This window comes from Lepisma saccharinum, chromosome 28, assembly GCF_977018435.1.
Source record: "Lepisma saccharinum chromosome 28, izLepSacc3.1, whole genome shotgun sequence".
Lineage (NCBI taxonomy): Eukaryota > Metazoa > Arthropoda > Insecta > Zygentoma > Lepismatidae > Lepisma > Lepisma saccharinum.
The window spans coordinates 17454754-17468039 of NC_139256.1; the positions used below are offsets into that span (position 1 = coordinate 17454754).

The 13286-nt window shown below is 38.5% G+C and overlaps 1 protein-coding gene across 1 annotated transcript in view; it reads left to right on the top strand.

The window, feature by feature from the left end:
- The first annotated feature begins 4382 nt into the window (after positions 1–4382).
- Positions 4383–13286, top strand: part of LOC145980829 (Golgi resident protein GCP60) — a 66425-nt gene continuing 57521 nt past the window's right edge. Inside the window, exons 1-2 of the mRNA XM_083113917.1 lie at positions 4383–4452; positions 8921–9062. Coding sequence (XP_082970043.1) covers positions 4383–4452; positions 8921–9062 — 212 coding nt within the window. The remainder of the gene's footprint in view (positions 4453–8920; positions 9063–13286) is intronic.

The following is a 13286-nucleotide window of genomic DNA, read 5'->3' on the forward strand; positions in this document are numbered from 1 at the left end:
GCTAGCTCAAAACAAGTTTGGTTACCCAGTCCAAAGGGACTATGACGGTAGATACCATGTAGGGCTATGTAAGTCGGGACAATCCTCTAGCCAGCTGCTCAGTGAACTCCGTCGTACTAAAAGTGTGCACGATAAAGTAGTGTTGATGATTGCAACAAACGACATGCTCCGAGGGGAAGACAGCGACCGAGTGCTGCGGAACCTCGAGTGCATAGTAGGGGTTCTTAAGAGGAAAGGTGCCAAGAAGATAATAATTCTTACACCTCCACCAATTCCCAGACTAGCTAAGGAAAATAGAGCTAAGTTCTGGGCAGGGTATGATTCTCTCATAGGTAAAATTACTTCACTGGAGAACAAAGGTAATATAAGAGTGCTTGATGTTTCTTCCAAGTTTACTCACCAGGGTCAAGAATTAAATATGTCCTTATTTGAGGAAACCATGGGGTATGGCAGTTACAAAAGGCCCGACCTGGTTCACCTCAGTCCCAGGGGCATGGACGTGATTCTCAAGGCGTTAGATGAGGTACGGTGGTTTACCCAGCAACAGCCAGAGACCAACAAATGTCAGTCACCTCGACAATGGGAGGATGTAGACGCCATAATGCCATACACCCCATCCACGGGAAACTAGCCAACGCTGCTCTCGTAGGGGGTGATGGTGGCGAAGGTGAAGTAAAACCCTCCAGATTAGTAAATGTATCATTCCTTAACTTAGACGACTACGAGTCTATAGAAAAGGAACTGGTAAGGGATAATTGTAACAGTGTAGTACCCATTAATAAAACAGGTGTTAGCAGATATGGTGCCCTTATAAATGTAACCCAAGTAGACATGCCCACCAGAGCTCTTGTAGACTCGGGTGCGGAGATCTCTGTACTCCATTCCAGAATGTGGAGAAAGATCAATCAAAAAGCGTCACGCCCAAGGTTAATCAAGTGTGACAACATCAAGTTGATAGACTATTCAGGGTCCAAAAAGCAGAAAATCATGGGAATCACATCCGTAGGTGTCACGATTGAAAATGTCACGCTAATGGTAGAGTTCTTAGTCGTAAATGAGCTAAGCATCGACTGCATTCTTGGTCTCGATTGGTTATATGGGGTCAACGCCCAAGTAGATTTTGCATCACACCAATTGCTATTCCACAGCAGCTCTTGCTCTGCAGTCACCAAGTTCTTACCGGTTCACTTGGCGACGGAACCAGACGGGCCATCTCCTATCCACAAAATTGATATTTTCCCCCTGGATATATTCCAGGAGACAGATTTTGCGTCCCCTGCGGATATAAGGAAAGCTGCCACCGAAGCAGCAACCCTAACAATAGAACAGCAAGAGTCATTGTTTCAAACCCTCTCCCGAAGGAGAAAAGTTTTCAGCGACCGCCCTGGCAAATGTAACATGCATGAACATAAAATAGTCCTCAACAAAACCGAATATATAGCTCGTAAGAACTATCCCATACCGATCAAGTATAAAGAAGGGGTAGCGAGGGAGATTGACCAACTCGTCAGGTGGGACATTATTGAACCCTCCAATTCTGAGTTCGTCTCCCCTGTCTTAGTAGTCCAGAAACCAAATGGGTCTCTGCGACTTACACTAGACCAGCGCGAGATCAACAAACTGATCCTACCGCTGAAAATGAAGCCCCTCAATATGGAGGAGATCTTCTCACAATTTCAAGGCAAGAAGTATTTCTCCTCCCTGGACATATCCTCAGGATTCTGGCAAATTGGCTTAGAAGAAGGGTCCAGGAGATATACGGCGTTCACGTTCAATGGGAAAATGTACCAGTTCAAGAGGTTGATTTTCGGACATGTCAACAGTATGCAGGTGTTCATCGAGGTAATGAACAAGCTACTAAGTGGGACAGAATCCTTTGCGTTAGCTTATGTCGATGACGTGACAATCTTTTCGGAGACTCTAGAAGAACATCTAGAGCACATTGACAGGATACTTGAGATCTTCCAAAATGCAGGCATGACCCTCAAGTTATCCAAATGTTCCTTTGCTAGGGACCAAATCAGGTTCCTCGGACATAACGTCAACTCACAACACATATCCATGTGCCCCGAGTATGTAGAATCGATTGCGAACCTCCAAGCTCCAACCAACATTAAACAATTGCAAAAGGTCCTCGGTTTGTTTGGTTGGATAAGAAAGTTTATCCCTCAGTACAATACACATACTCAACCACTTTATGATCTGTTGAAGAAGGGTTCTAAATGGCAATGGGATGCGAAGGCACAACATGCTTTCGAGGGGCTGAAAGTAGCTGTCCAACGGGACTGTAAGATCTTCCACCCAGACTTCTCTCAGAAGTTCTATCTTCAAACGGATGCATCCGGATCCGGGGTAGGTGGATTCTGTTTTCAGTATTCAGACGGGGAAAAGCGACCCCTAGGATACGTCAGCCGCTCCCTCAAAAACTATGAATTAGGATACACTTCAACGGAGCTCGAGCTTCTCAGCATTGTGTGGTGCATCGAGAAATTTTCCTTCCTTCTCCAAGGCCAGGTTTTTACCATATTATGCGACCACAAGAGTCTCTCATGGCTCAACTCTGCCTACACCTGGAATGTACGGCTAACCAGGTGGTTCTTGAAGCTGCAGAACTACAGCTTTCACGTAGAGTATGTGGCTGGGAGGGATAATGGCCTCGCGGACATGCTGTCACGAGCACCAGACAAACAGCAGCAGCAGGTGAAACACCTAAACTCTATACATCTGTTGCCCGTATCAGTGGGTAATCTATCCAATGACCAGCTCCAGCGGGAACAGCAGGCTGATCCAAAGAGTAAGGCCATCATTGACCATCTGACTAAAGGAAGTCAGAGCAATGACCCCAGAAGTAGGAACTGGGACAATCAGTACCAGATCCAAAACAACATCTTGGTAGTCAGGGATTTCCATTTCAGGGATAATTTTAGAATTTATATCCCCCAGACATTAATACCCCAAGTTATTACCGCCTACCACAATGATGATGGGCACCCTGGTGTCGATAAGACACACAACAAGGTTTTCCGCAGCTATTTTTGGCCAGGAATGAGACGGACAATTAAAGCCTGGGTCAATGACTGTGTACAATGCCAGCAGGTCAAGCCAAATCTCCATCCTCCTTGCCAAATCCTGCAAACCCACCACATACAAAGGTTGGGGGCAACTCTCTTCTGTGACCTCGTAGGCCCGCTGCCTCCCAGCAAACGGAAAGAGAGATACATCTTAACTGTACTCGAAGGATGTTCAAGGTACATCACTGCATATCCCCTCAGGAATGCCACCACAGCGTCAATAGTAAAGAAAATAAAGGAAGTGTATTTCATGCACTTTTCACCCCCCGAAAGAATAATAGTTGACAATGGTCCACAGTTCAGGGCAAAGAACTTCACCCAAGCATTTGAGAGCATGGGGACCCAGGTTCTTTTCATACCAACGTACCTTCCTTCGGCCAACCTGGTAGAGAGGACTCACCTAGAAATGGGTAAACTCCTCAAACTCATGTGTCACGAAAACCACAAGACTTGGTCTGATAAGTTGCCAGCTGTTGTCAACATTATCAATCATTCGATAAATGACACTACAGGGTATGCGCCAGCAGAACTACGGTTGCATACATCCCTGAGAAATCCGGTTATGGAACATTTCCATATACCGGTCGGAGAACAGACTGAATGGGACCAGCAACTCTTCATGGCTGTGTCCCGGACAGCTGACAAAAGGGCTAAGAATAATAAGAAGTTAAATGATCTGCAACAACACAGGAGGGAAATTCAATTGCATGGCCTAGTATTCCTCAAGTCACATTTGCAGAGTAAGGCCCTAGAGGGACAAACTCATAAACTCTTTCATACATTCTTTGGTCCATTTATTTGTATTAGTCAAGTAACATGTAATATTTTTAATGTTATACATTGTGTCAATGGTAGAATTATAAGTAATCAACATGTAAATAACATGAAGATATGGAGATGTAGTCCCAAAGTATACAACCTGTACATCGACAAGCTCAAACTATTACATCCTGATTTAGCATCCAAAGTGCCTCAAAAATGCTAAGCAAAGTTGTGGATGGGGTTCAGCTCTGTCTGAATACAGAACAACAGTTGTAAATAGTATATGGGACCTATATTTCATTTTTGTGCATTTTATATACTGTCAATGTTCTAATATATCCTATATTTAGAGTATTTCACATTTATGTTGTCCTATTTGAGGGTATGGTAAGAAATATATCTCAGAGCTAAAAAATGCCAAAACGAAATTATTAAAGATCTCCACTACCACCATGTTTGAGTAGGCCAAAGGTAAATGTCGACACAACCAAGGTACAGCCAAAGCCAAACATGGGAATTCACCACCAACACAGCCAAATTGTGTAGGTAATGGGGCAAGTGATAGTGTGCAGTGACCCATCACAAGTGTGCCACCATCCCAAAACACACAGGCTTAGGGGTGAAGAGCGATACATCGCAAGCAAGATGTTGGGAACTATCCACCATGCCCCCTGAGGCACAGGAAGCATGGGGAGTGTCCGAATAGTGGTTGTCACCCCCCAAGATTACCGAGCGGAAATTAACAACCATGAAAACCAGGACATACCCATAGTGCGCATAGACAAGTGATATCCGAACCTACGTATAAAGTCCAATGTGTGTATGCAGACTTAGGTACACAAGGACAGTGTTCAAGGGCTTCTTTTTATAAATGTGTCTCTTTGGACTAAGTGCTGAAAGGGTAGAGTAATCCATTCCCTTCAAGGCAAAGAGAACAAACAGTCTTACAAATTACGTACGGTGATCAAAGTATCTTATATATATATATATGTACATCTATATAAATTCTTTATCATAATGGGTAGTCATGACTCAAGACACCCAAGAACTTTAATAGGGATAGGAATGGAGTAGGAGGCAGAAACTCTGTCCTCAATGTATTACAAATATTTTTAATATGTATATTTCCAAGAGTGCATCAATGTAGATGTATATTTCAAGTATGGTAATTTTCAACATGTCTATTACAGGGTTATATTAATGTCAATATGCAAGACTATTTCAAGTGTTTCTTTTAACAGCATATGTGTAATTTAATTTTATATAGTCGTGAATATTTATTTTTGTGTGTGTTTGCATAATAGTGTTTAAGGTTAGTGAGGGTAAAGAAAAACGAATCGCTTCTCGAATCCTTTTTCTTTTTCCCGAGGGGCCGGGATATGTATGACCAATCAGCATTGGGCATACATGCCCACACACAAATAACCACAGGCCAACCTAAGTACAAGGGCCATTAGGTTGGCACCAGGGAAAGCTTGTGAGAGCTATTTTCCCAGAAACTTATACCCCCCACCCCCAATTAGAATCATGGGTCATGTTTACCAACCAGTTGTCACTCATGGGAGGGGTAGAAATGCTTTATTTATAAAGAACCAACCATTGTTAGGCTAACAGTAGCCATTTTGGAGAACAAAAACCATGTGCTCCAAATCACATGTTTACTAAATCTTTTATTCTTTACTGAAAATCAGAGATAACACTCACCCATAGGTAAAATCATGCCTAATTTATTAAAAGTAAACTCATTTGTAATTATCTGGCATAACTAAGCCAGAAAAGCTGAAAAAACACTTTTGTTTATGCTTTTTAAGCAATTGATAACTCTGCCATCTGGTGGGAGAAAGTGGCAATTCTCCCAAAGACAAGGAAAGATCTCAAAGGACTCCAGCTGGCCAATGAGAAGCCGCCAAGGCTGTGACGTCACAGATAAGACTTTCAGATGGCCTATTGTGGTCTGAGCTTGCTAGTCAAGCTCACTTGTATTACAGACCCACCTGAGAGCAGGTCAGCTTGGAAGTTGCTGGTAAAATCCAGTGTGTGAATGGCCACCTGTGCCAACAACAAAGGATACATAAAGGGAAAAAGGATCTAAGGTCCTGTTACAGTATACACAGGCCTAAGTGTGTGTGACCAAGTGGGATATTGTGTCCACAAGTGCATTTAAGGATCCCAGTGAAAATTCAGCAAAATAGCGAGTTTTGTGTCCCTCATCCCATGTGGAAATCCAGACCACATGGTCGGCAGAACTGACGCCATAGAAGCATCCATAGGATATCAAAGAATATCCAAGTTGTTCTTAGCCATCCTTCCAAGAAAAGCCAGGAAAATTCATTTATCACCCCCCAAAGCCTTTGTTACACCAAGGAAGCACATAATAGTAATTTTTTAGTGTGGTATACCACAAATTTGTCCATGTGTCGGGATGTGGCGATAAAGAGTGAAATAGCGTGTGTAAAGCCCCAAAGTATGAGTGATATAGTGTGAAAACGGCTGATATGTAAGTACAAAATCTTTTGTATATCTTTTTTGTGTCATGTACAGTGAAATGCTCATGTTTGGTGGCAGCTATGCCACAAGCGGTGTTCTTTTCAATGAATAAATATGTCGTTTAAAGGTGTCTGACCTTCTATCATTTTAGTGAATCATAAGCCTATTAAGCCCTCCTCTAGTTACCGATTATTAAAGTTAGGCTAAAGTTCGTCTGTTGCTTAACAGATATCTCAGGGGATATCTGTTACTATACGGAACACCACACGTGGAATAGGGTCTGCGTGTGGCCGCGTAAAGCGTGGTTCTCTTTTGTTTTTGCTGTTTTTGATATATTATATATTTAAAGTTAACCTCTTGTAAAACCAACTTTAAAGCAACGTAATATAAGCAAGCACCCAATCCAGCAGAAACCAATCCCCCTTATACTACAATTGCATGTGTGCTGATATACATTCCTAACTTTTTGGTAGAGGTTCTGTACATATGTCAAACCTTCCTGGATTTTGGTCAGCAAAGACATTGGAATAATGCTAGGAGAGATATTAGTGAAGCGTTGTAGGTGGACCGTGATAAATAGCTACTATAATGACATGTAGCTCAAACATGTACAAGTTAATAATGTTTTAATTTGTATTTACAACATGCTAATTTTTGTATTTACAAAATGCATATATTTTTTATCAGAAAACACCAGGCATATGGACATTTTATAATGCTACGTCGCTGATAATAACCATTTCTTTGCCATGAAACATTGATTTTGTTTTCTGATACAATTATTAGTTTTACTGTCCTTCCCTTGAACAACATAAACAAGAAGTTGAAATGAACGAATTAATGGAATTTTTTTCAGTTTGTTGTTACTTGTCACACACGGATGCAATATAAAAATGTATGACAAACAATTATACTTCTAATGTGTTATTTATCATTGTAGTAAGGCAAAAACATATATTTTCCATTTATTTTTATCAGCTAAAAAAATTACATATTTAAAAGAACAAGTTTTTGCCTGTGATTGATGACATATGCACATTGTTTTCTTTCCAGGATTATGGAATGAAGTAAGGGCTATCAAAGCATCATAAGCAGGTTCTTTAAGCTAAGTTTGTTTCAGAATTGAAGAAGAACAACACTTCAGAGCTTGAACTTCATTCGGTCTAAGCTGTTACTTTTTATTCACTTGCGAAATGTTGACCTTTCTAGCAGAAAAAAGAAATGGTATTGTCCCTGTCTATTATCAATTCCAAATTTTAGGAAAGCCACATTATGGGTACAAGAAAAAATTAACAGAGAGAATGTCTCCAATTTTGTTAATTTTTGGTATACCAACTAAATTTGGCCTTCTAATCATGAATCTGTTGTTAAAATGTGGAAAAAGGGAAAAAAGCCGAATGTTAGTGGATTTTTTTTACTGCTGTATCACATTGTTTTATTAACAAAATTTTAACTAAGTTTGCCTAACCTAACCTTACCGGAAATGGTTCATGAATGGTTTGTGGGGCTACCCATGCATTGTTCGTGGCAACATATATAGAGGTAAGTGTACAATTTTTTCACTTAACACCAGATTCGTAATTAGAAGGCCAAATTTAGTTAGTGTACAAAAAATTAACGAAATTGGAGACATTCTTTGTATTCTTCATTCTAGCCAAATTAACAAATGTACATTCAGCACACTTACCACTACCATGAAAACTGGGCAATATGAGGTTTCTTAATAAGCAGGAAATGGGTCTCTCCGATGGTATAGTGTCAAAGTTTTCCCCTTGTAATGATGGGGAACTGCTTTTTATATGGTCTGGTGGAGGCACACAATGGTCCAGATTCCTCTTTATACCATACGTCCAGTCCTAATTAGACTTACTGTGCATTAAAGAGGGCTTAAAATAAACCCCAATAAGCAGGGAATGGATTTATATGTACTAAAAGAGCGTAAGATATGTGAATATATTGAAATTGTGCAGTTTAACAATCATGGATTGAAAACAATACCATAACGCCTCTGTTATCTAATTTACAGCAAAACCTCGTTACTGTACTGTATAGTGTATTTAGTCATATGCCCTTGAAATACACCATAATAAACATGTTTTGTTGCTGTAAACGGAGTTTTAATGCACTTTCTACTGTTCTTTTAGGTTATTTCAGTTAATCTGAACTTTCGTTAAACCGGTCAACTTATCCCCGCCATTAGTCCGGATTAACGACGTTTTGCTGTATAACATATTTCATTAATTTATTTTATTTTTTAATACATGCGTAGATATATTCAGTCAGAAATTCAGGTTTGACCAGAACTTGAACCTGAGTCTCTGGCATATAATGACATTGCTCTACCAACTGAGCTACCCATCAGGGCAGAGAGATTCCACACAGGTAAAACAGCAAGGTCTAAAAATCTATTCAAAGAATCATGAATGACAGTCTATTCATTTAGATAACTAATACACAGGTTGAAATTTTTGAACCAATATATTTCATCTGTTATTTCAATTATCTGTAATGAAATAGAAACTTATTATCTAACGTACTTGTCTGTACTAAAGCTGTTAATTTTAGTACCATATTTAGAAAAGTTTTTCTCTTTATTTTAGAGAAAGAAGGAAAAGCAGTTCATTTATCCTATGAAGATAAATTGAAACTGGTTGCATTCACTCAGCAGGTCATCCATGGGAGGTTTAACCCTGACAGTCTTCCACCACTAGGAGTGCTAGATGTCATTGGTAGAGATCGAAGGTAAATTTATTAATTACTTTATTTTAGCTAATGGTTTATGTTCTGATTATGTAATAATTTTTACAAGTTATTAGGAATTCAACTACAATACTGGTAGTAAATGTTGAAGTAGACTTGAAATGAACTATTGGTAACAGTTTCATACATCGGAGACACATTTCTTCAATTTTACACAAGAAACTACTTATGGAAATGAGTTTCTCCAAGGTTTACAATGTTCATCGAGGTACGTATTTTCTTTCATCGTGGAATATATTTGACTGCGAAATGATGTATTTTTCAAGAGAAATATCTCACCGAGCACAATTGCCATTGCTTTCATTTGCTTGCCCTACGACAACCGGATGCTGCATACATTTGATGACGTAAGCCCCTGTCAGTGTTTCAAACCCCCCTTTTTTTACTATGCTTGCATAACCTAACTTAACCTTATCAGAAATGGTTCATGGGCTATCGGTTGGCTACCATGCATAATGGTTCGTGGGGCTATCAGTGAATGGTTTGTGAGGCTATCTGTGTATGGCTCGTGGGGCTATCCATCAGCTACCCGTGCATAATGTATAATTTCCACCGGTGACGAACACGATAGGTATTTTTCGTTGAAGGATGAAACACTGCAAACCCACAACATGAGTCAAGATGTGCTTGCTTCCGGAAGCGAAGAAAGGAATAAAAAAAGTGCTCAGAGTGTGAAATATTGCATTTGTTTTCATGTAAAAAGCATAAGGGCACGTTGAACTATGTTCCGCAATACACAATTGGTAAGTACGAACCATGCGAAACACAAAATATCCGATTTTAATGTGTCTCCGCTCTATGAAACTGGTACTGAACTATTTGCATGCTTCAAAATTTAACAATCGTTGCTTATTCAAAACATGTACATAGTAACCATGTAGGGACACCTAATGCTAGAAACACCAAATCCACTTGTGTGTAAGAATATAGGAGTGCTGACTTGGTGGTTGAGCATGTTAAATGGTTGATCTTCCATGGTGCCACCAAAGTTCCCAGGTTTCACTCTCATGCCTGGGTATTGTTTATGAGTGTCTTCATCAATTTCATCTGATCACCACTCATTCCATGCGTATACCCAATTCTAGGCTCTAATTATTATCTTGAACAAGTAAATTATGACACAATTAATATCAAAATAAAATACCAAATATAATTTATGCATCAACGGTTGCAAACCTAGGTCTTTATTTCGATCCAATAATGAGATCAATCTATAGGAGACTTTTTTACTAGAGTAACGGAATTATATCTTATCGAAACTGTAATATATTCTATTTTTGATGATTATGATGTTGTATATGGCACAAACTTACAACGTAAGATATCGAACACAATGCAAAAAAATATCAGAATTCCTGCATTTCTTACATTCTCTCGATCAGAAGACACGGACATATCTTACCCTTGCTCATTGCATACAAAATTCTTAACATGTCTTGGCGACGTCTTCTGCATCAATGTTGTTTTGTCTATAAAATATTGAAATTACAAGTACTAGCTATCTCCACGAGAAACTGACATTTAGATATTCAGTACATTCATACAATATGACAGGTCAGCGAAAAATTGACATTCTGCACCATTCTGCTGTCAGTTTTGATGGGTCCTTCTCCCTCTGGTCTGCTCTTCCCGATTACATTTCATCTGTTACATCACCCAAAATAATTTAAAGAACGAGTTCTCTTATTTTTATTGCAAAAACAACAACTGAGCATTAGGGTCATTCCATGTCAATTTGGGGTGTAAGGGGCAATCCTTCCAGGTAGTACACCTAATTGTCAACCTCACTTTCACATAGTACACCCTGGACTGCATTTTGCAGACAAACGAGGCTCTGGCGACTGGCACTATGGCCAGTATAATTTTGTGTGTGTTGTCCTGTGTTTCGTCCTTGTGTGTGCTAAGTTCCAGTTTACAGCCTCAGCTTTTAACCAAAGTCAGAATATTTTAAGATTTTAGTTACAACACGACGTTACATTGATGTTATTTGTTATGGTAAGGGGCAGGACCGCATATAAAGTGACGAGTGCAAAATAGCCTAAGTGCGGATGCACCCAAAATTTTAAATTCAAATTCAAATTCCACGTCAATTCAACAAAAAAAAAAAAAAAATAGGTTTTGGAACCCATGCTCAGATTTTGATGAAACTTGCACATTTAATCCTTCCATGGTGGTGAGGAACCACATACTTTTTTTTAAATCTCAAACTTGACTAACTTGACTGGTGTATATATAGCCCCTCAAATTTTGAGTGATCACTTATTTCTTCCATTCCCAGAGCCTCCAAGTGGGAGGGAGCTGCACTGTCTTGGAAAATAATTTTATCTCCCTTATAAATTATTCAATCTTTCTGAAACTTCACAACAATGTTAACCATATAAAAAGGAGTCCAGAAAAAAATATGTCAACATATCACATTTATACAGTAAAACCTGTCTATCTCGGAACATGTTGGTTCTGAGCAAAATTTTCCGTCTTAACAGTTTTCCTTCATATACAGGGTTGACGTTAAAAACAGTATAGAGCACTGCAGGAAATAATGGAAAGACAGATTTACATTTCGCATTACTTATAATGTAGAGTACTAATGCATGTACGTACATAAATAAATATGCGATACAGTTGCAATAAGCATAGCAGGCATGTTAGTACACTTTTTACAGTATTGTAAGAACGTACAGTACGTACTTATGTGTCTTTCCGAACCAGAGACCCCTGGCATCGTAGCGTGATGTGCATAGAGGGAAAGATAAAGATTGAAAGATGGAATAAGAGAGGTGAAGAAAGATTGAGATAAAAGTGAAGAAAAAAAGAAACAATGAGAGATAACAAGCTAAATAGAGAGATGACGAAAGAACAGAGGAGAAATAGACAAAGAAAGGTGGAGAAAGAGGGTAAGAGATGAAAGAAAGAAACTGAATCGTAACAGCTATGAGTATTGTAGTGCAGTCTTTCATATCGACAATGTTACCCATAAGCGAGTGGCAACAGAGGCATGTTACACTTACAGTATTGCATTGTTTTCTTGCGAGCAAAAAAAATAAAGGAAGAAATTTCTGTCTTACTGAGAATAAAAACATCTCGTTGGTCTTTAAATGGTGTTCTGTTTCCACGTTAAGCAGGTCATTTTCAGGTATAAAATCGGTCCGTTCTGGGGACTATTTTTCCCGTATTTACAGGTTTTCTTGTTATAGAGGTTCCGGGATATGAGTTTTTACTGTATTTTAGTACACTAATAAATTAATAATATATTATTATCTGATTTTTAGCTCCGAAAAAACATGGTTTACTAAAATTTGAATTATTGTTAAAAGAGAAAGGTGCAACACCAACAAAAGTATTTTTAAAATGATTTTAGATATATGATCTAACTTACCAATAAATATGACCACTTATTTCTGAAAATTTTTAAAAATGGCTACCGGATTTAAATTAACTCAAAATTATGGTTACATAGATGAACAGAAAGTGGGGTAAGGGAGGGAGGGCATGTCCCCTTCCCTGGAAAATGAATGCCAAGCTAAAAATATAAATTTCACACACACAATTTTATTTCAGTCACAGTCATTTGTGTTTATTATTAAAAGGATATTGCAGGAATGTGATAACTACATATTGATGGAGTGTTTCTTTCAGGAGGTGACACTATTATGGGGAGAATATTGCTATTTCACACCATGCCCCCCCCTCACCAAAAAAAACAACAAAAAAAACCTGCAGATATCCATGAATGTTATTGATTATTTGATTGAAAGCAAGTTGGATTGTTAAAGAAATAAAAATAATTTATACAATAATGTACATAAGGATTTTGTAGGTATCGGAATAACTTTTGGTGAAAGTACATTAATATCGTGATCTTTTAATAGTGTTTATCAGGCTCTACAAAAGAAAAGAAAGCAAACAAAATATATGCACTGATGGGGTGAAGGTCATGCGAAATAAAATGTAATTTGTAAACTGTAGACACACTTAAATTTATCTTGATTTAAAACTCAATAATTTTTATAGGCAAAAGTAGCGAACATTTCGTGTAAATAATATACAAAATATTAATCATGTAAAACTGTAAATAGTATTATCATTACACTGTAAATAAACATGGCAGATGATATTTTACGAACTATTATTTAAAAAAATTTACATAATTCAGCTACAAAGTCTATGAAAAATTATTTAAGTTTCAATTATATAGTACATCCAGAA